Genomic DNA, 25,530 nt, shown 5'->3' with positions numbered 1-25,530 from the left:
TTCCCACTGTATATTTTCAATTGGGGATTTCATTTGTGAGAAAGCAATGTATAGATTTTGAAGAATAGTATACGTTACCTTTTCTGTAAGCTGCTCAGGAGGATCAGTCCATTAAAAAAAAAATAGAAACAATTATGAGGATATGCTTTGTAGAATTTAATAGACTTAAGTAAGCTTTTAGAGCTTTGCTTTCTTGTATTTTGTTTTTGTATAGTTTTGCATGTAAAATAACGAATACCTTAAAACTTGTAAAGAATATTCAGACTGCATAAATATAACTTTTTTGCTGCTGTCAGTATGACCTTGATGTTAAACTTGATTGAAAATTTATATAAATGAAAAACAAACTATCAAAAAAATTCCAAGCTGTATGTTTATAGGGCTGTGAGGCACTACAGTCCTGTGCTTCCTGTCCTTCTTCACATAAAAAAGCAAAACATTTCACTGCAGCATTCAACTCTGGCTTCTATTTATTCATTTCCACAGTACTTGGAGCATTCCCTGCTTTTCCACTTGCACTTGCAGAGTACACCGGATCTGATTTAAACATATTTCATCTGAAATAAGAGCACTTGCGCAAGTGAATTTATTCAAGAGATTCTTTCCCAAACAAGTTTTGCATATATAGAATTGAAGTGTTTTGGTTTTTGTTTCTTTTTTTTTTTTTTTTTTCTTTTCATATTTTAGATATCAACTTCTTTACAAAACAATTTGCTAAAAATCAGTAGCATTTTCCCTTTCTACTACCATTTTTTCATTTGTTTACAGGCTACAGAATTTCAGAAACTGGAAAAAAATGTGAATTATAAAATGCACTAACAATCAGGATGTGTGCCTACAGATTTATCTGTGCAATAACAGTCTGCACAATCCAAAACGCTTCACCTGTTGAATAAGAGATACTGCAAACAAGATCAGATGTTCCATTAAGAGCAAGCATCATGCATTCCATTTGGAAGCCAGGATTATCTAGCGCAATTTGTTCATGTTCGTGTTGTGTCTATTGTGGCTTAATTTAAAGGCATAATCCATACATTTTGGTGAAAAGCAAAAGCGATGTGCAAAGCATTTTATGAGTACAAGCCAAATGCATCAATAGGTCAGGACGCCATTCTGATATATTCTTTTAACTCTATTTATATTCTGAACATAATTATCTTTCAGGGATTTTCAGGCCTGCTATGTTTTAGTAGTCTTGTCTAACTGTAAAACAAAGTGCCCCATAAATCTGCAAAATATTGTCTATTTCTGCTTTAAAGGTAACTCAAGTTATTTATTCTTAGAAACTATATTACTAATTCACAAAATTTATAGGCAACATTGAATTAATTGCCATATTTAAAATTGACTTTGTTTAAACACTGGTTTACAACATGAAGGGTACCTTACAACTGTGTAACCACTGCCGAAACTCCAAATTTGGAGACTATTCACAAAACATAATTGCAGTATAATACTGACTTTTTTTTTTATATATACCTTCAGGTGTCCCTTCAAGTAATGTACTTCTCTGCATTGAGAAGAAATGGTTATGGAAAAAGTAAATCCAAATCTTCGGGCTTTCTTTCAAAATTATCAAAACAAATAGTGAGTCCTCTGGCTTTGGATGCTATTGCTAAAAGTGGTAAGTAGGATGCACTCATAGAATGCCAAGGAAACAGGGTAAAATGCCATATGATAAATTTGAGATTTTGGAGTGAAATATTCACTTGGTAAAGACCATTTAGCAGTTACTGCCTTTTTTTTTTTTTTTCTTTTTAAATCTGTCCATTGATTTCACTGTGGATTGTTATACATAAGGCATGTCTACACTGAGCTATTAGCTTTTGAATACCTTAAAATTATAGGAAAAAAGAGAATGGATCCCTACCAAAAGTTAGGGTTAGAATTTTATTTACTGCACATTTATTTTAGTGTCTGGAAAACAGACTTTTGAACAAATTTCATACACCAATAGTGTCATTGAATCATTTTTGTTAATTTTGGTGCTGTTAGTACAAAGATTTTAAATAATAATGATATAGCAATATTTAAATATTATAACAGTAGTTAATACACAGACATAGCGGGATATTTATAAGTCTCCAAAAAAAGTTTTTTATTACCTTAATATTTGTAATTAATCTTATTAGATTCACTTATAAGAATCATTTCCTCCAAGATCTCTGTATGGAATTATTGCTAAGATAAGCTCAGCCACAAGACCACATCCCATTAATATTGTGCTACCATTCTGGTCATCTCCATGCAGTATTTCCATACATACATACATGCACTGTGGTTGGAGAAGCCATTTTGCTGAGTGCTGTTGACATACTGCTTAAACACTGGAAATTGGAATGTAATTGATGAAATTTCTGCCTTTTGTGTCCTTATGATATTGCCTGCATATCCCTTATGCCTTCCACAGTTGTACTTAGTTATTTCAGACTGAATTGATTTGAATATTATTCCTTCTCTCATATGGATGCAATAACTGTACACAGGTTTGTACTATGTTTTGTTTGGGTGATGTCAAACTCCAAAAGAAATTGTTTCACCTTATCTAGCATTTAAAATATTTCCTATCATAAACAAAATCAGCTAGAACTATTCACATCAGTTTTGCCAGTGGGTTTGGATCTTTTTAAAGTCTTTTTTCTTAATTTTTACTACCTTTAGAAATGCTATCTGTGCCATCTAGAAAACATTAGAACATAACAAGGCTTAATTCAGATTAAAGAAAAGACATTTTTCTACTGTTATAAATTAAATATTTAGGACACTTTACTTGTATGAAGGAAATAAATGTAAGAAAATCTATGAAACAACTCAGTTGTAAAGTTTCATGACATGAGAATGCTAAAGAAGAAATAAAGGAAGAATAATACAATCAGTGACATTAAAATAACAAATACTATTTACTTTGGGACCTCTGTAACAATGAAAAAATACTTATTTTTGAAAAATCAAAGTTATGGATTAAAAGCCTACGGAATTAACATACTAAAGCATACTTAGCCTATTTTTGTCAAGAAAGCTCTATCAGTAATTTGTGAAAATATCTTCTAGATTAAGTTCTAAAATTACGGATAATTTTTCTTTGAAAAGATGTTTGGAATTTGCCTTCTCTGAGGTTCTAAGCCAGGAATACAATTCTGCAAGCTGAATTATTTTTACCTGTAATGTCAGACTGCACTGTGGAAGTCCTGAAAGAATCAAAGCAGTAGTATAGGGAGAGTCAGAAGGCACAAGAGAACAGGAAAGAAAAGAGGTGTTAGTATAGAAAATGTTTGTGTTAGCAGTTTTGGATGACTGTACAGTAAGAAAGGCAAAACCATACCTATGGGGAAAAAAAAAATGAACAGCTGTAGGTCTGTGCTGCAGCAGTTTTGATTCTGTCATCACCAAAGCATATACCATCTGCTTGCTTTGCTTTATTTGAAACTGCTGTGTGAGAACAGGCCACTCTAAAATTACCAGTAGGTGACTGGGTAATATTCTATCATACTATCATATTCTTTCCATTGAATGACTGAATTTCTAAGCTACTGGGTAAACTGTAACTTACATTTACAGTTTGATGTTTACTATATGAAAACAGAGGATAAAATAATGATCGCATTTCCTTTGCTTTCCTGTATTCAAAGGAAGTTTGCTTCATCTGACTTTTCAGGCGGCTACATTACTGATAGTTTTGCTGCTTAGCTAATCAGAAATCACAGCTCTGAAGAAAAAGAAGAAAGTCAAGCATCAAATTTCAGACACTACCTGAGCTGCTAGCAGTGGTTGCGTGTCCTCCATTTCTATTACTGTATCCCGGCGAGGTGCAGCAGAGAGTAGACTAACTGTAAGCCAAAGATTTTAATAAGACAATACCACGTTGGAAAAATACCACACTAAAACTTTCCATGGGATTTGAAATCCAAACAGTTACAGAAGATGTAAATTAATTCACTGACTATAAGCTTGATCCTCCAGAGAAAGCAAAACATAGCGATGAATTAAGAATAGATATGCATCATGATTCTGTGCACTATACACAAATATTTGTCAAAAAAAAGAGAATTAAAAAGAAAAAAATTGGAAAAAAATACAGTTGAAGATGTCAGCTTTGCAGTCAGACCATTTTTTGCTACATTACTGTATTGTATCTTTGTTAATGAGAACAGTGGTAACATGCAGGTAGTTAAAATTCAAGTTAATTCTAAAGAAGAACTTCAGTGAAGCAGCATGCCCATTCCGACACTAGACTTTCCTTTGCACTTTTAATATCCCACAAACTACTGCACCATTTAATTTTTTTCCTTCAGGTTATATCTCCAATTAAGTATGCAACACAAGAAGGCTGTTGATCAGTACAGCATGCACAGTAAACATCAAAGGTTGGTTATTCTAGCATTTCACAGGAAAGCATAACTTGTCTTTTTCCAGCTTTTTACCTTTCAGTTGTGGAGCAATGTCTTCTTTTGTAGCGTAGGGGTCACAGCGAAAGCTTTCCAGTAAATCAATAGTACACTGTCCCACAATGGGCTTCCGTCCAAATGGTCTGTGGTCTATTACTTTAATAACAAGAGACGGGGCGTACAACTCCTCTTTTGGCAAAAGCTAAAAGCAAAATGTTAGAGTTTGATTATAATGCAGGCAAAAGGAAAATGAATAATAAAGATTTCCCCCCCAAATTAGAGCTGTTACTTGATTTAGTATTGATCTACTACATTTTATGAGTATATGGTGAATGAAATTTCTGACTACATGAATGATTCAATAGAAGTCATTAAGAATACTTTTAGTTGCCCTAAATCTTCAATATTCTTGAATCTTATGCAGCCCCCATCCTAGCAATAGGAAAGTAATCACACTTCTATATGTAAAATGATGTCTTCTCAAATACATACATCTATCCACTGTACTGGAGCATATCAGACTATACTTTTTCAATGTACACACAGACATGATTACATAATCTTCACTAGAATTTTCATGCTCAGTAACTTGCTTATGTTAAGTCAAAAAAGGTTGCGCATGTTTTTCTTTTCATTCTTACATAACAAACCTTAAAGTATGCAGTAACTCATTTTCTACTGATAGTTTATATAGTAAATAGGTTTTAGCAACGTACAACTTTCATGAAGAGAACAGAAGATGGAAAATTTGGCGTCTTTTTGAGGTTTTTGATCACCACAGATTCCACCATTTCACCCCCACATTCCACTATGAGACTCGGTGATGTAACAGGCGCCAGCTGGTAATTTTTCATGTTCCGCAACCCCCAAGCCAGAATCTGTAAAATAAAATCCCATAGAAGCGAAAGACAGAGAAAGATCGAGGATCAATATGCTTAGCATGATATTCAAAAAGAAGGAAAGAAGAGTCTTTTCAATTAAAAAAACAAAAACATAACATGACTGGCAAGACATTAAGGTTGTTTGAATGATGAGAGAAAAAGTGAAACCCAAAAATGCTTATTAAAAAATCCCAGATATTTCTCACTATTTTTCTCCTCAAAGCAAAGAAACAATCTTGCTGCCTGGAAGATGAGATTGCTGCATTTGTTTTCAGTTAGCTTAAAAATAAACAGTACCTCAACAGCAGTGAGTTGAACGACTGGTCTGATTCCTTGAGGTACCATGTAAAGCTTTGGCGCTCTTTGTGATGGAAGAATTGGAAGGTTGGAGCCACTCTGTTAAGAGACACACACAAATACTGATTTCTCTCCTCTTACTTAAATGAAATACTTGGCAAGCATTAAAATAATTCGTTACGTTATGACTTTCTATGAAAGAATATATATGATATGACACACACACTCATACACATATACGTACACACATAAACATATACACACACACAATACAATAAATACATGCCTTGTCCCTTAAAATAAGTTCTGCAGCAAAAAGAATGTCTCCGCTAGCTTTGCCATTATTTGTTACAGGATACCAGAGCAGTTTTGGTGTGATGTCTTCTTCTGGGATTAACTTGACCATGGGGGCACAAACACTTCTTCCAAGGAATTCATCTTTACCCTGTAATAAAAAATGAAAATCATAGTCGTTAATGTTATTGTCAAATAACAATAATAGAAAAAATAATGATAAAACAAGAATCAAGGTAAAAAGCTTTCACATACCACTTGGTCACTGTCAAACAGTTCAATAACAACATTAGGTGGATTTTGGGCTACTGTCTGTGGGTCCCCATAGATCTCAATTTCATTAAATATTAGAGTTTGGTCCCATGTAGGATTTAGAGTTGAATGAATGATCTCAGTTGTTTTGCTTTGATGGAGGAAAGAAACATGAGCGTACGGATCTGAAATATTATGCAAAGATTGAAAAGCCTGAAACCATAAGGCACGCAAGCACAATTTTTATCAAACAGTACATTGTTTTTCTTTTCTGTCATTACTATTTCTACAGTCTGTTCTACAGGAAAAAAACCAAAACAAAACAACACACCGTACATATCACTTACATTTAATAGAGCAAATTTCTCTTGATTTCTAAATAGCATCCTTTATACCACTCTTTAATAACATAGTAATAAATGAAAATGATTACAGTATCTTGAAAATCATAAACTAAACTTGAAAACTAAAATAAAACATTGGCTGTACTACACTCCTCTTAAAAATGATCTGTAGAAGCTTTTTTTCCACTATCTCAACTGATACATAACTATATGGATAATAGAATATATATAATAGAATAAATAATAGAAAGGAGTTCATTCTGAGTAGCTTGTGCAAAATAAGTTTTCACAGGCTATATTACTCAGATGAAGCTTCGATTTCAGATATCTTATTTATAACAACCTCTTCTTGTGAAACAACTGTATGATTAAAGCAGCCCTCTGTTTGTCAGGTCTTTAAATCAAGAGCTCTACAGAAGGTATCTGATGATGGTCATTAACATTTCCTGTACAAATTGCAATTGCTAAAGACTTGAGGCTGTTTTAAAGGTTATTTTTAGGTCAGTTTCAACAGCTTTTAGTACCTGATCAGAACTGTACAACATTTGCATAACTACAAACTAGTTTCAGAAGAAAATAAAATAGAAGTGTTTTGGTTTACGTGTGACTGTGTCTGAGGTACCCCTCTTAAATTCTACATATATAAATCAGAAGTATTTTTTATTGTCTCTTAATATTGTTTTTAAATGCTACATATTGATTTAAGACAAAACACAAGACAGACAGCTGTACAAAAAAAGCCCAACAGCTTCCTCTCAAGAAACTGCAGTAAAATATCTACAGCTGTTTATCTTATTTAATAATATAAGAGGTGCAATTGACTTAACTAAAAAGGGGAAAAAAGAATACCAATGAATGACAGTTCTGATAAAAATGTATTCTAAACTGCCCCTTTCATCTTTCTTTGAATTTACATAAAGTGTAAAGTCATTCTAATAGAATCCAATTTCAATTTACTCTCTGACTTGTCAGTGGAATTTTCATTGTAGTTAACAATAACTAAATACTTAATAACCTGAACATTGAATTAGTCTGACTACAGAGATACTAACTAGATACAGCACAGGTGGAATACATTGTAAGAGCTGGAAATAACAGTGCTGAAGTTATTCTTGTAAAAGCAAACAAAATCTCTGCCTCTTAGTAAAATTCAGTGTAGCTTTCTACAAGTTCATATCCCAGAAATTAATTAATATAAAATATTGAACACTGACAGGAAGTTGCTCACATAACAACCATCCAGCTTTCCTCATCCCCACTTTTATGCAGGTTTTCTGTAAGACATCTTAAGAACTGCATGTATTGTTATTATTATTAGTACGCATGTATGGTTAAGAGAAGCTAAGGCATAGGGAAACAACCGGTCATAGGAAAGTGACCTGACCAGACCAATTCCCATTCCCCACTGAGAATTCCATTGACAGCAGAAAGTGCATGTTCAGAGCACTTATTTTTTAGCTGTACTAACAAAACCTGGATCATACACAATGAAGCCGAGGTTTCCTTCCTGGCATAGTTTCAGTGACTGGGACCTACACACAGAACTTACAGATTTAAGATCCTCTGCAGGTAATTCAGATTCCTAGTTCATTGTACGCCTACTTTTCCACACTACAAGTAGGATTTTTCCATACCTGAAAAGCTGTCTTTGTCTAAAGCCATGAGATTTCTTGCCTGGTATACATAACAGCGCAGGTGGTAAGTATACACCCCTGTATCAAAAGGGGAAAAAAAAAGTTCAAATGGACTGCACAAACATCTTTCCTACAATGAAGCTATTTTCAGTCTATACGAATGCTTAAAACATTTTCTTGAGAAAAGCACAAGCACTATATTAACTTTTCTGCATGCTTGCAGTAGAACCTGCAAAAATTTGTTCCAACACAAGGACAAATTAACTTAAAGTAGAAATGAAAATAAAAAAGAATGCTAATTCTATTTGGGCTTCTTCAGTGCATTATCATCTAAAAATCCTTCTATTATTATTATTTTTTAAAACAGTGTGATAATCTAGCTCTTCCAAACAGAGTCAATAACTGGGTATTCTAAAACTTAAATTATTCATTATGGAACTTGTAAAGGCCTAGGAGAGACCTTTCAACTACCTCTACATAATAATTTCAATTGCATCCTTATTTCTGTGGCTAAAATATATTAAAAAAAAAAAAAAAGAATCTGCGGAAACATGATGGAGTAGCTGAAAAGTAGGATGTGATGGAAACCCTGACCCAGGGCAACATATGGCTAAGTTACTACACATTTTCTTTGAAGATGTCAGCTCTATCACTTCCAGACCTTGTTTTTTTTTTTTTTTTTTTTTTTTAAAAAAAAGAAAAAGCGCCACTCATAACCACAATGAGTTGAAACCTCTGAACTCTGGCAGGAAAAGGAGCTATTTTCCTCCTATTGTGGTCATTACTTGAAAGAAACAGCAAGATTACTTCCTCAGCTTCTGAAAGATTGGGGCACTTATTCCCAGAAGGGAGATAGGAGTTACGTAGGTTTCAAATAAAGGCACATTTTCCAGTCACAGATCTTCAAGAAGGATACTGAGTCTTAAGAGGGGCACTGAATTGGGCTCTATTCCTTTTAGCACTCACACCTCAGTGTTCCCATCTTTGTGAATCCCACTATGGTAACTTCAAGGCATTTTAATTCAGTCAAGGCTGGCAAAGTAATAGTTCTCAACTCACCTGTATGGTCTTACTGCTTATACGGGGTCAGGCATTTGTCTGACCTAGCAGTGAGTTGGTTAAGTGAACCAAACCAGCAGAAAATTAACTGTACATACATAATCTCTGCTGGTTTAGCTTCCTGCATTCTCATGAATGGACCTTAATGCTAAAGATGCCTTTCAATAAGGCCTAGAATTCTGCTTTTGTAAAAAATAGCTTAGGAACTTTGTCCATTTTACAAATGTCTGATATCAAACAAAATGAGATTACTTTATCCATATTAAATTACTTCGTTCTTTTTAAAATATTAGAATATAAACTAATATGAACTGTAGACTATAATATTGAAATGATCAACAGTATTTTTCACTTAGTAGGATAAATAGGCTTCAATCAAGAATCAGACGGATAATTATCACAGGAGGTTTGTAAGTCTAGATGTAAAACACAAAGAATTACAATTCTGTTTGCTACCAAAGAGAAACAGACAATTTGTAAGAAAGGAATTGCTAGGAACCTACTGTCAAAGTAGCAGGAAACAAGTGGTGTATTGGCACCAAACACCTTTGTGGCTGAGTCCTTGGTTTTGTCTGAACCCTTCCCTTCTCCATCATCGGTACTAGTGTCTGCTCCCTAAAATTTTGTGAAGAAAAAACATCACTGCATAGTTACAACTGCAGAAACAATCTGATAAAAGTATACCATATGCAGGAACATACAGGTTTCAGCCTCATTTCCAGGAAAAAGTATAACTTAATTTCTTAAGTAAATGGACATTAAAAGATGTTTAGTTCATACAAAGCTCATGTCATCTTGCCACTGAAGGTGTGCAGAAATCAATCCAGTCGTTTCATCTCATTGCCAGAATGTCTTACTGCTGGAGATACATTAGCTACCTCAGCTCTTAGTGCAGCAGAGTTCTTCTGCATTGCCCTGTTGCAGAGAAATGCTCTAAGGATTTATTTTAGCAATAGTGCAGGAAATAGAGTCAAATGAGGAAGTTAGTTTTCAACTCTGTGGCATCAAACCAAGTGGTGAATCATCGACTGTTTTTGGTGGGGGGGGAAAAAAAAAAAAGGAAACAGAGAAAGAAAAAAAAAAAGAAACATTAATGCTATACTCTGAATAATCAGCTTAGAAAAACAAAGTAGTTTCCTTACAAGACTGTGTTTTTACTATTATGGGCTCAAATTTGTATCTCGATAAACAGAGCTTACCTATGAAGCTGTGTTAACCTGAAAACTTGACAAGTAATTAAATTTTGATAAACTGTGACCTACAATATTCTGACCTTTCAGATACTTAGCTATTTTCTTTTTTTTCTTGTGCTTGGTTATTTATACTTGCAAATATTCATCAAGGGTAGCTATTTCAGTTTCTTTTGCTTCTGGTACTGATGCTGACACATCTAAATTATGCACATTAAAATCTTTTGTAAGTCATCTTTTCACTTTATTCCAGATGAGCCTTCTGTAAGTAAAGTGAAAAGATAACTTACAAAAGTAATTTTGCCTTTTGATCTAGATCTCATTATACAATAATAATTTGAAGAATCAACAAGCATGTTATTTAAGAACTTAAGTACTTACTTCCCCTTCAGACTAAACAATATAAACTGTATTAGTTCCTCAGTTACACATCAATTTAATGATTCAGAGACTAAAAATTAATAGATTCACCTCCTAAGGGCTTTTTTTTTCTGATACTGTGTCCCTTACCAAAGCACCTTCAAGTTTAAAGATAGCTGCAGCACCATGTGTCTCTGAGGGAGCCATCTTTCGTCTCCATCGTCTTCGACGGAAAGTGTCAGAACTGCGTTGTTTCCAGTGAAATTTCCAACCAATCAAGGAAGCATATTCCCATCCTTCTTGATCTTCATACGATGACATTCCCTGGGAGATGTAAATCTCTGTTATCCACAATATTGTATAAGTGTCATGAAAAAAAAATCTGCAATTGCTTTTGTAGGCACTGTTGTGATGTGCAAGTACAGTCTGTAATTACAGCTCTCTTCTGCTTACCCTTCCTGTTGTTACTGCCTGAGCTGAATCCCTCCTACGCTTCCGCACCAGCCTTCTTCGTCGGTGTGTATGATACATTTTCTCTGCAGCAACCCATGACTTTGGTTTAGTGTCTGGAGGAATAGTAATTCCATATTCCCATCCTAAAACAGAATTGAATAGTTGGCATATTTCTAGAAACACATGCAAGACACAAATAAGAATAACATGAGAATTTATTTTTTATTGTGACTACAAAGAATGAAGATTTAGTCACATGAAACTATTTGATATGTCCTATGAAGACAGGATGAGAGAACTGAAGTTGTTCAGCCTAGAGGAGGCTGCAGAGAGACTTTAAAGTGGCCTTCCATTACTTGAAGGGGAGCTATCAGGGAGTGCAGTGGTAGGATAAGGGGTAATGATTTTCAACTAAAAGGAGGTAGGCTTATATTAGACATTAGGATGAAATTCATTACTACAAGGTGCTGATGCACAGGAAGAAGTTTCTGTATTTTGGATCTACACGTTAGAATTCAGTTGTCAGGTATTTAGGACTGTCTTTTATCTAGATTGAACTAATAAAATGTTACTGCAGAATCCTAGCAGGTGTTCCAGTTAAGACACTTATGGGTACTCTACAATAAATAAGATCTCCTTTTTCCTGTTAAAATCGCTATTTATTTAACTTATGTTTAAAGCAGTAACTGTTTGAGAATTTTTAACTGTTTTAAAATGAATTGAAATTCACGACCACTTAGCAAATCTTCTTGACTTCAGTCTTCTACAGGCTTCCCTTTTGCTTTTATTACCTATTTGCTTTCCATACTATTAAATACCCCTTAGATACTTTGCTATGAAGGACTGACTGCTTTTTCCTATTTCTGTAGAATCCAATTTATTGGTTTATGTGGTTGTTTTCATCACAAGTTCCAAGATGGTAGTAGTTTTCATTTTGTAAAAGTGACAAGCACGTTAGAGTTGTAGCAACTATAAACAATGGCTCTGCTTGGTTACGATTTTCCTGATTTGCAGTACTTGAAAACATTCTGTCTAGCAGTGTTACACTTGTCACAGAAAGACCCTGAAATCATCTTCATTTTGGAACTGGCTAGTAACTTATTTGTTTCGTAGTGTTTACATTCTGATCAGTTTTGCACACCTCCTGCACATATTCATATGAATATGAAAGCAATCATTTTGTTTTCAACAATATAGAAATTCTTCACACCCTTGTGTCATCTCCTGCTAGGACAAACAGACTCCTTTCCCTTTCTTGATTCCTACACCTCCTGTTTCACCTCTTAGCTTTCAGAGAATCACAGAGCAGTTGGAAGGGACCTTTAAGATCATCTGGTTTCAACTCCTGCTATAGGAAGGGACACCTCCCTCTAAACCAGCTTGCTCAAAGCTCCATCTAGCCTGGCCTTGAACACCAGTGAGGGCATCCACAACCTCTCTGGGCAACCTGTTCCAGTGCCTCACCATCCTCACAGTGAGTAATTGCTTCCTTATAGCTAGGCTAAATCTACTCTCTTTCAATTTAAAGCCATTTCCCCTTGTCTTGTCACTGCCCTTTACAAAGAGTCCCTCCCCAGCGTTCCTATAGGCCCCCTTTAGGTACTGGAAGGATGCTACAAGGTCCCCCCCAGAGCCTTCTCTCCTCTGCGCTGAAGAGCCCCAACTCTCTCATCCTGTCCTTGAAAAGAAGGTGTTCCAGCCCTCTGATAATCTCTGTGGCCCTTCTCTAGACCCAGTCTGACAGCTCGATGTCTTTCTTGTATGGGGTGGCTCCAGAACTGGACACAGTACTTCAGGTAGGGTCTCACAAGAGCAGAGATTCTGCCTCAGTCTGCTGGTGAAGCTTTTCTTGATGCAGCCCAGGATATAGTTGGCCTTCTTGGTTGCAAGTGCACATTGCCAGCTCATTTTTCGAGTTTTGCTTGTTGACTCTTTCCCTGGCTGAAGGCTTCCACCTGAAATACCAGACAAACTCGACCCTGGCTTTGCCACATACCCTAAGGTAGAATTATAGGTGCTTGATGTCTCAACCTAAGCTTCCGTCTTCTTTAAAACAATTGACAGTACTGATCTACATCTTACAGGCCAAATCCTAATCATTGGATTTCACTAACACTGGATGTAGGAAAAAAGTTTTGGAAATGTATTTCAAACAAGGACAGGTTCTATTTCTAAGCATACTGTTCATACAACCCAGCTTTATGTGGGTTGTATGTGGAACCTTTCATGTTAGCAGATCATTGTTCACATGACACTTCTTATTTTCTTAATTTTTTAAAGCTTTTGGCTCAAAAATACCTGCTGCACTCGAGACCAACATACAGCTTCTTGGATTCTATGATTTGTTCTCTGGTAGACACAGATACATTTATTAGATAGCATATAAACAGTAAATCTTACCATGCTCATCTACTGCTCGATTTAAGTCTGACTTCCAAGCATCATCTTCCCACATCCATCCAACAGGACATGTGAACTCACGTGGCGGTGGAGCTTTTTCTCCATTCTTTTATATAGGGAAAACAGAGCAGTTCCATGTATTAGTAGATAAAATACACTGTGTAGCAAATCTTGGAACTTTTTCTCTTAAACTCTCATCTTTTTACAGTGAAAAGTACTGATTAATACATCTCACCACATCTGTGAAACTCTCTTCAGCAGCTTTCCATTCTCCCCCAGGATAGCGGCTCTCATTCTCATACACTTCATCAGTAAACTCGGTATGACCAGCATCAGCTTCAGTCAACAAACTGCAAATCCAAACCAAACACAGTATTAAGCCAAAATTACTTATGTAGGTCCCAGAGAATACACAGAAGCAATGTACATGCTGTAGTTCTGGATTATTGGTCTTTGTAAAGTTCAATTTTCAACACAGCTCACAAGTACAAGAACTTTATTCTCCTAGAACATCTTCCTAACATTGCAGCACCTCCTCTAGAAGTAGAAGTAGTGCTAAATTACTCGTGTGACTAGCAGGAGTTGTTTCAACTGCCATTATTATTCACCTGCTTTGAGAACTTCTCTTGGAAAAAAAACCACATCATACATCTAAACAGAGAGAAAAACAGACCATGTGATAGCTGTATGTATTTCTAACTTTTATATAACTAGCTATACACTAAAATTTGAGAATATTGTTGATTTTATCCCTGTTCTGTTATTTACAAACTGAGTAACCATTTGATAAGTTTCTAACTCGAAAGCAAAATACATAAAAGAACATTGAATTAGAAAAAATAGCTTCTATTTCCATTTGTTATTGTGAGTCAGAAAGCACTGAAATATGTTCTTAAGTGCCATCTGCTGGTCAAGTAGAGCCACAAGACTATTTTCCAATAAGATCAGGTATGAGGCATAAACAAATGTGCATTTTAACTGGAGATTTCTCTTCTGTTATCTGAGAAAGCATCTCCATGTTGTTGCTTGTCTTCATCTCAAACTATTCATTGAAATAATATGGAAATAAATCCATTGTAAATCCATGTAGGTATCCATGTAGGTAAATCCATGTAAATCCATGGAATAAATCCATGTAGGTATCCATTTATACCTACAAACATGCATGACTTCAAAATGGATCAAATAGCACATATTATCCTGCAGTGATTCTATAGGAACATACTGTGTATTTCTCACAAGAACAAAAGAATTAAAGATTGAGTGAATCTTTCATAAAAAAAAAAACCACACCAAAACAACAAAAACAACACACCATAAAACACACACACACACCCCACACCTTTTTATTTTTATGCTGGTTTTTGTTTTTTGAGCAGTTCATTTACCAAGTCCTATTTTAAGTGTGACAACACAAATGGCTGAGCTGGGACAACTTAGGAATTGACAGCCTCTGACACAGCAAGACTGAACCTGGTGGAGCTGGAAAGATGGAGACCTCATGAACTGGAGCTGTCAAGGGAAGAAGAATCATATGACAGCACAGCCCTAGCCTCTGAAAATATCCCCTGCCTTGAGTCACTCTGACAAATAACATGTAACAGTTGTTTCATGAGGGTCCACAGACCTTCTCAACATACAGTGAAATAAACAAAAAATAATAATCCAGTGTATGTGAACAACAAAAGGCAATAGTATTTTTAGAGTTATTAAAAATCTCTGACTATTCTCAGCAAAGAAAACAGAGACAGGATATCTTCCTCCGCGCTCAGAAGAATAATTATTATAAATTCCTTTAATTCCTGCTTGAATAAAATTAGAAGCATCTTACCTTCTTTCAGGGTCAACCATCCATTCTCCTTCCCACTCCCAGCCTTTTGGGGGTAGAAAATACTCTCTCTTCAGTTTGATTTTTCCTGTGACATCAGAAAACTTGTGGCGACCAACAAGACCTGAGGTACCCCACTTTCCAAAAAGAAGAGCCTGATTTTCATACTGTTTGAGAAGAAAGAATAAAACAGTACTTCAGGAACAAGAAAAAGATTTCAGGAGGAAAAAAAAAAAAAAAAGGTTTATTTAATAGTTATAATTGAAGCATTCTACTAGTCACTTTATTTGAAATTAAATACCTCCTTCCCATGCCTTCCACTACCATCATTAATTTCTTTTTCTTCTGTGCTGTCTTATAAACGTAAGCAATGATTCTGCTATTAATTGACACTTTATTCTACAGCCAAGCTCCCACCAAGTTAAAGGTTTGTTAAATAAAATACCTTTGCACCATTTGAACAAGAGTTTCTTCCATTCCCTAAATGCACAATCCTCTCATTCTTTTCCAATTTCCATCTCCTATTTATACTTTTATTTTGTAACACATAAAACTGAAAATAATTAGTCTTACGGAAGCTAATCAGGAAACAATTCTGATGTCAGCACAGATTATATACTGTATTTCCCTTGCTGTTAATGGGATTATCCTAGTTTATAATGTTCTGTTCTTACTGCTATAAAATTGTTGGATTGCTTTATGAAGAGCAACAGATATTCCATATGCTCATAAACTTCTACACTAAACAAATAATAGCTTTGAAAAATCCACTGCCTATTTTAAGCTACTTAATATAGCACTACATTTAGTATTTCAGGCATAGGTGCAATGATGACACTAGCCTCTGTAAAAATGCCATTTCCTCAACTGATATAGTGGATTACACGCAGCTTTAGGCATGCAAATTAGGCAGAGATAAGATGCTTACAGCTTATCATTATCATGAAGAATCTCTATTATATGCTGTGGGACTACTAGAAGTATTTTTCTTTCAAATTTTTTTTGCTTTTACCATTCACATGTTACAATATAGTCCTTTGTCAATGAAATCTACTGGTTTTGGCCAGTTTTTCCTGTAGCAGTTAGTTTTTGGCAATTTTTCTGCTCCTACAAAAGAACCATTATTAAGCAAAAACTGCTCGTATCCATGCATCATTTGTAACGAAATGAAGAACCAATTAAAATATATACTAGTATACCAAAACATTATGTTCTAGAACTCAATCTTAATTACAATGATAAAAATCTAAAACAAGTGTCTTGAAATCACTGGAATAATCCAGATTTTCATCTGATTAGCCAGTTCAGATTCTGTTTTGCTGAAGTTCATCTGGTAGGCACAATGGACTTGATTATTAAATTGCCTTCAGTGTGGTCTACTTGTTTCAGCACTTTTTTCAGTATAATAAATAATACTCTCCTTTTCTGCCAGGCATGCAAAACAATTACAGAAGAGCTCAAACTGCACAGAATTCATAAGGTTCACATTTAAGTTTAATGTAAGAAAGCGATGATGGACATACCATTTCTGCAAAAACACTGAACGTTCCCTCTGCAAAGCTATTGAACTTCTTTTCAACTGCACTGAGCCCAAGCCAAATGTTAACTCGCAACTCCACAGGCATTTTGACATCTTTCGTCTTGTCCTGTGGGTACTGACACACACATAAATAAGGTTATTCTTTGTTATGTTATATAGGTGTTTCAGCTTTCAGTACTATCTAAACAATAACATAGTTAAATGAGTAATAATACACGATTTATCTCTTCCTGCATGGCATTTCCTCAGAAAGAGCTAATAAAATAGTTCAGGAAGGAAACATTCTTTAAATGGTGCCTGCCCTAGGCATGTAAAAACCAAACACAGAAAACATTTGTATAATCCCTGCTCCTGTATATCCTCTCTCAAGTTTAATCCAGTAATGTGTTCTTAATTATGACAATAATTTAAAGCTCACGTGGATGTTAGTGTTTCTTGTCAGGAGAGTCATGCACATAAAAGAAAGTTTAAGGATTTAAAGTTTCAGGATTTTGAGGAAAAAAAATACCTTTAAGAAGATTGTTTGTGTTTTTCCACAGTATTTACCAGATGATTCAGGGCTTGTGGTAGAATACAGCACTTGGTGTGCAGGAACACGAGCATAAGCCAGTCTTTTCTCCCCTCGGATCATCCATATGATTACATCAGGCATACTGTTTTGTGGCTGTGGATTATTTGCAGGGCAAAGAAAGTTGAAGTTGGTAATTAATAGAAGGTCAAATGAATCTAATGCTTAGATAACAGAAACATAAATTGACCCAATGCTTAGGCAACAGCAACATAAATCTAGTTTGTATTTTCAGTTAAGAATCAATAATAAGCTTGAATTTATGGTAAAGAGAGGAAATTGATTCACCTCACAAGTAATGCAGTATATGGTGGTGAACTAATCATTAAAAATATCATAAAGATTGCTGGAAAACAATGTGTTGTTAAAAAGATTTTGTTCCTATATCTTTTGCAATTTTATCTAGAAATGCATTGTATCCCAATTCGTTTACTGTACAGTGACAGATCTCAGTTGCTATAGCTTTGGATTAACAAATACACACTGAAACGCTTGCAATGCTTGCGCATTAAGAGTAAGTCCTCATAAGACTTAGCAGAAGACAAAAACAGCCTCCCACTTTTTTTTTTTTTTCAGATTTGTCCAGACTTCTGCTGAAGTCTTCCAAATTAAGTGATGTTTTTTAAAAATTTCAAAGTAGAAGTGACAAAGAGAAAATAAACACTTCTACAATGTCATGAAAACCAATTATGAAAGAGCATAATCCAGATAAAAACTCAAGACGTTGTTGAGAATTCAAAAATCTCCACAAGAAGTTAATTACTATGGCTTATGACCTGCAGAAGTACTACATACACCCTGTAGTCCTTGAACCTGCAGTGTGATTTGCAGATCTGGAATAAAATAAAGGAAAAAACACAGCCACTTTGATGAGGTAAAGAGCATGACCTGCAGAAGTACTACATACACCCTGTAGTCCTTGAACCTGCAGTGTGATTTGCAGATCTGGAATAAAATAAAGGAAAAAACACAGCCACTTTGATGAGGTAAAGAGCCTGTTGTAATTCTACAAGGTTATGTTCCAACAATACATTCTCAGTGAAATTGGGTAACAAGCTGGAATAATATATTTAAGTAAATCCTAATTACAGAGAGGCATGTTTTACTTTCATGGCATCTAAAACTACCTTTCTAAATAGAGCAGATATTGCTTGATCAGCAGTGAACATTATACCAATTTGGGTGAGACGGCTACTTTTAAACTTACTGAATCATTGATATTGTGTGGTACTAACCTCTTCACTCAGTTGCATTAATTTATCCAACCAATCCTCAATTTCTGTCAAAGTGGTTTTCACATCAGTAGCTTCATTCCTCATCCTTGTTGCTGCTTCTCCAATCTGTTTGAGAGACCTTAAGCGCAGCTTTTCTATCTGAGTGTCAAGGACTGTAATATTAGATTTGCCTTCTATGAGGGGAAATGGTTTACTGAAAAACAGAATTATTATCATGGTTAATAACCTAGGTGAATTTTATTTAGCCATACACTAAAGGAGTACATGCATACAGTCGCAAAAGACTGAGTGCTATCGCTTTCTGTAACTGAAAATCACCAGAATAGTTTTACAGCATTCATTTCCGCAGACATTTCCAGCTGACCAAGTGTTTACAGTAAGTTGAAGAAATGCTGTGCTTATGTAAGAAGCACCAATGTAGAATAGTTTGAGGCATGTGCTATCATGTAATTGCTGCTTACCAAATCAAGCAAAATCTATTCCCTAAAATATGCAGATCAGAAAATTATTGTCTCAGAATGTATACCTCAAAGATTAAACTGGCACCTTCAGACCAAGTTTAGGTTCCCTTACTTCACTGAAGCCATAAATTCTCAGAAATTCAATATATAAATACAGCTCATGTCTGTGACTATGAGAGCTATCTAACTCTGGCAACAATACATGAAAAAATCTCTAAAGGAAATCTGTTACACAGAACTTTTGTGACACCAGAGGGCAGAGTAACTATTTAATGGAAGTAAGCAATACTTCAGCACTGCAATAAAGCCCAGGAAAGCTTTTCTGAGGTGTGGGTTTGGAAAAAAAAAAAAAAAAAAAAAAAAAAGGTAGCTTTTCATAGATCCACAATTAAATTCCTTCGGTAGAGTTCATTAGAAGTTTTTTAATGTGATACTTACAGAAAATTCCAGATGCACGGCAAAGTTTGGAAAGAGTGACCCTTCTCTGACCTAGTTTTAATAATAAGCCATGCATTTCTAAGGACTTTGACTCTGCAAAACCTTACCACTGACTATTGCACCTATCACTAGAGTTATTTCTACTAATCTCATTGCAAATGCTGCCTGTCCAGGTACAAGTACTTACACTTGGTCCAAGTGTACCATATCCAAACTTCACAAAGTCATCACATTTTAGTTATAAGTGGTGCACTGAAAACTCCTATTCGTTAAAACTTTATCACTGCAAAGAAAATTGTTCTATGAATTCAGTCCAGAGTATTTATTTGCTTTTGACAAGGTTTTTGTGAGCTTCCTGAAAAACTTCAGAGGGCTCTGTATCCTATAAACAACAGAAAGCTAATGTGGTTGGTATGTCTAGGTGCTACTATTATTTAATAAAACAAGTCTGAATAGCAGTGCAGATGTGTCAGATGATAGATTGTTATCACCAATACAAAGCTTAAAGTTTCTATACTCTCCAGATGGCTCCATGGTGATAATAGCTTGCCCTTAACGTTCTGCTTTCCTAAAGCACATCAGTTTTTTCTCTGCTTCCTTCTGTACAATACAAGGTTTATATTTTGAGCTAAGTTATATAACATACAATTATTTGCTAATGTAAAATGATCTTCACAATGTTTGCTTTTTCCTCTGCTCACTTCTACTTTGGTTCTAGAGCTTAATGAATTAGTTCTTCTGTTATTTTTGTTATTGTATATTTTCTGTTATTTACTCTAACAAATAATATTTACTCTCATTTTTCATTTCCCTTCCTCATCCCCTTTTGTTAATTCCCCTTTCTCATACAATTCTTTCCATGCTATTAAGAATTTGTTTTCCTTCTAGACCTTAAGTGATGACTCCCACTGCATTTTCTGACCACATTACAGATATGTTGACTAAAGGATCACTCAAAAATCTTATATTTACAGCCGTTAAGCTCTAAACATCTGAAAAAGCTTTAAGATAAAGTGGTAGAAAGACATCAGAGATTCACAACATTCACATCTGCAAGGCAGTTCTGCCTTAGATTCCCCCCCTCCCCAGAGAGATGCTGCTTCATTACCATCGACATAACAGAGAATAATACACCTCGATGGCTGACTGGCAATATCTGTGATGTTTTACTACTTTCAGAAACTTCTGGAATTCCAGTTTTCAAGTCAGTTCATAAGGGCAATGAGTTTTATAGTCTTTAGAATTTGTTTTCTGACTCAGTAAAGGCAACAAAGAAGATTAAAAGCAGACCTAGAATGATAAGGCAAGAGATAAAAACATTATTTTACCTTAGATCATCCGTAAGTTCGTCAATCAGCTTCAACCACATCTCAGCTAATCTGTTTTCAGAAATTTTAGCCTGCATTCCTGATTTTAAGTTGGTTAAGTTGGATTGCTGAGGAATTTAAAAGAAAAGGATTTGCACTTAGAAACTTAAATTGCAGTACTGTAGTCAATATAACTTTCAAGACTTTATTTTGATCTTATTTTAAAGCCCAAATCAAAAAAAGACTAAGATATTCAAACTTGATTCCAATGTAACATGACTTTTTATATGTTCTTTCATACTGTATTTATTACTTCACATTGCACCTAACTTCAAGGCAAATACAGTTCTACAAACTCAACACACTCCCAAATGAAGAGGACCCTTCAATCCTGTGTGAATTCCCTGCAGATTCAAGCAGCATTAGGCCTTCCCAGAATACACATCTATGATTATCAGTGCCAGTTCTTACATTGTTCTACATTTAACTTTGAACAGGAAAGAAGGAGAAAAATTATGTTCTGTCATTTGCTCAAAACGTCTTTTCATTACACATTCAAGAAAACAGACAGACCAGCAAAAAAGAAAGCTCTTAAGTAACTTACCAGTCTTTCAACCATGTTCAGGATTACATTCACAGGGTCTAATCTATGACTTATGTCCTCCCAAAAAGAAGTCAGTGTTACCACTGGCTTTGTGTTTGCCCATGGCAGATAGTAATAATAATTACCTGGTGTGAGACATCTACACGTTAGATGTAGAACTCATAGCAGGGATACATACTGTACACTGTACAAGTTGTTCTATTCACATCATTTATAAACTATCATTTAGTAAGAACATGCAAGCTAGCCCAACTAACTTATCAAAGGATTTATATTTTTCAGCGTCTGTAGCATCGGTTGGATGGTAAAACTTGACTTCAAACTGTACCATAATAAAGTGGATTTTTTTCAATAAATAATCCATTAACATTCATTATTTTAACCAATTATTTAATAATGTAAAACATTGTGAGAATTAATGCATTTCTCTGAAATAAAGTATTCAAAGAATAATTTTCTGTGATCTTTTAATATACAGAGAAAATAACTCCTACTGTTTGCATTTAATAAACTAATTTTATAGCCAAAACATATTTTTCTGTGAAATTGGTTACTAGCTTTTCTTTCAGGCCGCCAGACCCTCACTTAAAAAAAGTTTCTGCTACCTTTGAAAGCAGAATGTTCTGACGGTGTTTTCCCTTCTTAATCCCTAGCTTTTAGATACCTGTAAAACACTGTGACTTATTTTTCCTACTAGTTTTCCTAGCATATAGACCATATTTGGTCAGAGACCAAACTGAATTCTACAAAAATTTCTTTACAAGCCTTTGCAGGCTTTTCGGTCTACTCTTCAAAGACCATGAAGAACCATGCATTATTTTCTGTCCATTTTCCAGTAATTTTTAGTGGAGTAAGAACTGTTATTCCAAAGCTATAAATACCCTGCACCTTCAAAGCACAATTTCACATGATCTTATCCCAAGATCAGCAGCAACCTTACCATCAAAAACAGCACGACTGTACTGAGTTGTCGATGCCAAAGGTTTACAGGTGGTATCAAACTTATTGCCATAGTTACCGATGCTAACTTCAAACTGGATAGGCTCACCAGTGTCTTGCAGCATGGTAGCAGAATGAAACACAGCAGCCAAGCAAAACTTTCGTCTGCGCTGGTATTTCTACAACAAGAACATTTTTAGTTCTGTTTAAATACTTGTAAAGATATGAACCACAATTAAAAAAAAATAGTAGTATTTGCTCAATGGAAACAATAATTTTAATATTTTTTGCTTATTTCTGGGATGTACCAAAACAACAGATGTGTGTCACAAGTTACTGCATTTGAGAGTATAAAAATGATACAATATCATAGAAAGGCTAACGTTGGAAGGGACCGTAAAAATTATTGCACTCTGCTGCCCCTGGACAGGGTTGCCACCCAGGGCTCCATCCATCCTGGCCATGAACACCTGCCAGGATGGGACACATCCATGGATTTTCTCAGCAACCTGTTCCAGCGCCTCACCACTCTCTAAGTAAAGAATTTCCAGCTAATATCTACCCTAGATCTCCCCCTTGTTCTATCACTATTAGATTGGCAGCCCTTCCTTCTATTGTATCAACTGTATTTGTATCACTTTGCTTGGTGTCATCAGCAAACTTGAGGAGGGTGCACTTGATCCCATCATTTATGTCACCAATAAAGCCCAGAAGCCTGCAGGGCATGGGCTGGATAAGTCGGCTCCCAGCTGTGGGTGCAGGGCGGGGTGCAGTATCCCCTGCTCCAGCCAAAGGCTCCAACCCTGACGGACTCTGCTCCAGACCCCTCATGAAGGGTCCCAACTCAGCATCAACAGCAGGGTGGACATACACCTGGGTCTGATATTTCTGTAGCTGTGTTATAAATAAGCATCTCTTGATTCTAAGATTCAACTCAACAGTTTCAATTTTAGTACATTAGATCACACTCCAGAAATAAGCATACAAGGCAGAACTCCATTACCAGCAGTGACAATAAAACAAGAACTTACTTCAACAACCAGTATGTCATCATTAGGAATCATATCTAACTTTTTATTAACAGGTTTGCTTTCAAGCACTGTAGATAGTTCAACCAGAATTCTTCCTCTATAAGCAACTCCTTCTCCCTAGAACAGAATGACAGATTTAATCCAGTTTTACATTTTTCTCTTGAAGTAACAATCTTTCTTTGCCTGTACATGCTTGTGGCATCACTGAAGTGTTTTTAAAACTTCTGCATAGGCATGCATATACATATTTGAACAAACGAAAAAAAAAAAGGCAGATAGAATTAATTATAAATATAGAAGTGAAAAATATTGCATACTTAGGAAAACAAAGAGGTAAGAAATACAAGTGCACTAAAAACCTCTGTTGCTCCTTCAAAAATTTGTTTTTATAAAAAATGTAAGAAGCTACCATCAGAAAGAAAAACCAAAGGGAGTATAATATGGAAAAAAACAAAATTTAAAGTGAATTAATAAATTGATTTCACCCAAGTTTAATCCTTTTATTTAAAAAAAAAAAAAAAAAAAAAAAAAAATCAATAAAGAAACTGACCTTTCCAAAGTTTAATTCATCATATGGATCTGGGAATCCTGTGTATTCTCTTGGACTTCCGTAGAAATTTAAGTAACAGGGGCCAAATGTTGGTAAAAAGCCAACTTCTGTTTCTCCAGTGTTGACTAATAAGCAAACATCACCATTATATCTTTGTTAGTTATCATTCAGAGACGGAAAAAAGTCATTACTTTCAAACTCAACAGAACAAATGTTAGATATTAGTTAGGTATTAGTTATTAGTAAATTAAGAACACTTTATTATCTGAGTACATAATATGAATTTAAAGTAACTATATTTATTATTTGTTGACTATTTGTTCCTAAACTCCTCTTTCATTGTATATATTTACTGTATACTTCTGCGTGCAGTAAAAAAAGCACAAAATAAACAGAACTTCTGCCCCACTCCAAATACTAGATTTTCATGAATGTGAATACACTCACATGTTAATAGAAAAACATCTTTTCCACAAAGAAATGAAACACAACATTTGCATTCATTTAAATGCAGAGGTCATCACTTCTCTAGCTGAACAGCCACAATAAAGATGCACACCATACCACAGAAATCTAGAATTTAGCAGAATTAATCTCACTGTTTTAATTGTGGTGTAACTTCTCTGTGATTGTACTTCATGGTAAAGCAAAGACTAACATTTAGAAGGCTGATGATCACATACTACAGAAGGCAATTCCAAAAAGCTATTTTGGCCTTTAACTTAGTATTACTTTAAGAAAAATAGTAAAAAGTATTTGGGTGCAGGAATGTGTTTGTTACCTTTGAGCTGCACTCCAACTATATTTATTTTTCATTACATAAATATTTATATGAAATCTTCCAAAGTGGTGAAAAAGAGCCATATCTCCAGCTAGTCACAGAATCAGATTTCATTTTTCAAACTTTATACACATGGCTAACTATAAGCAAAGCATGTGCTAATTGTTTTTTGCAGTTATTTACTACTGCAGGGCTAAGCAGCTGCAAACATAGTTTTGACCTCATGAGTAAGTTAAAAATTGCAATCCACTGTTAGAGCACTTCATAATTGAAGCGAGCGCATGCTGAACTCTAAAACACAGCTTGAAGCATCAGCCAACCAGAAGCAACCAGTTCCAATGCCAAAACTGTTTTATACAGTAAGCTGTGTTTGATAGTCTGTAATTACAATGGTGAAGTCTGAGAGAACTTCTAAAATATGTTTATACATTAGAAATGACGGGTTTTCTTAGGCAGTTTGGGCAATGGAGTAAAATCAGTAACAGACCAAGATATATAAACCTTCATATGATGAAGACCCAGCTCCCGAAGATGAAAGTTCTATATTATAAAAAGAGAAGATGTTGAAGATGTTACAAGACAGGAGACAACAGCATTTAAAAAAAAAAAAAAAAAAGACAAAAAAAAAAAAACAAGCTGCTTTAAAAATATAGTTGAAGGCCTGAGAAAAAAAACAAAAGTTCACATGGGCTAGAATTT

The 25,530-nt window shown here is 35.0% G+C and overlaps 1 protein-coding gene across 2 annotated transcripts in view; it reads right to left on the bottom strand.

The window, feature by feature from the left end:
- Positions 1-25,530, bottom strand: part of MYOF (myoferlin) — a gene marked incomplete at both ends in the record, with an annotated part of 65,830 nt that overhangs the window by 8,481 nt on the left and 31,819 nt on the right. For both annotated transcript variants that reach the window (XM_079536075.1, XM_079536076.1), the window contains 23 exons: positions 79-90; positions 3,751-3,827; positions 4,422-4,587; positions 5,102-5,263; positions 5,564-5,662; positions 5,850-6,008; positions 6,113-6,294; positions 8,088-8,165; positions 9,650-9,761; positions 10,847-11,020; positions 11,150-11,292; positions 13,550-13,655; positions 13,785-13,899; positions 15,381-15,544; positions 16,901-17,032; positions 17,426-17,581; positions 18,721-18,913; positions 20,948-21,054; positions 21,531-21,655; positions 22,471-22,648; positions 23,501-23,617; positions 24,051-24,175; positions 25,333-25,371. In XM_079536075.1, coding sequence (XP_079392201.1) covers positions 79-90; positions 3,751-3,827; positions 4,422-4,587; positions 5,102-5,263; positions 5,564-5,662; positions 5,850-6,008; positions 6,113-6,294; positions 8,088-8,165; positions 9,650-9,761; positions 10,847-11,020; positions 11,150-11,292; positions 13,550-13,655; positions 13,785-13,899; positions 15,381-15,544; positions 16,901-17,032; positions 17,426-17,581; positions 18,721-18,913; positions 20,948-21,054; positions 21,531-21,655; positions 22,471-22,648; positions 23,501-23,617; positions 24,051-24,175; positions 25,333-25,371 — 2,921 coding nt within the window. The remainder of the gene's footprint in view (positions 1-78; positions 91-3,750; positions 3,828-4,421; positions 4,588-5,101; positions 5,264-5,563; positions 5,663-5,849; positions 6,009-6,112; positions 6,295-8,087; positions 8,166-9,649; positions 9,762-10,846; positions 11,021-11,149; positions 11,293-13,549; positions 13,656-13,784; positions 13,900-15,380; positions 15,545-16,900; positions 17,033-17,425; positions 17,582-18,720; positions 18,914-20,947; positions 21,055-21,530; positions 21,656-22,470; positions 22,649-23,500; positions 23,618-24,050; positions 24,176-25,332; positions 25,372-25,530) is intronic.

This window comes from Tetrao urogallus (assembly GCF_951394365.1).
Source record: "Tetrao urogallus genome assembly, chromosome: 5".
NCBI lineage: Eukaryota > Metazoa > Chordata > Aves > Galliformes > Phasianidae > Tetrao > Tetrao urogallus.
Note: the sequence above shows the minus strand (reverse complement) of the source record. Positions and strands in the feature narration are given on the sequence as shown.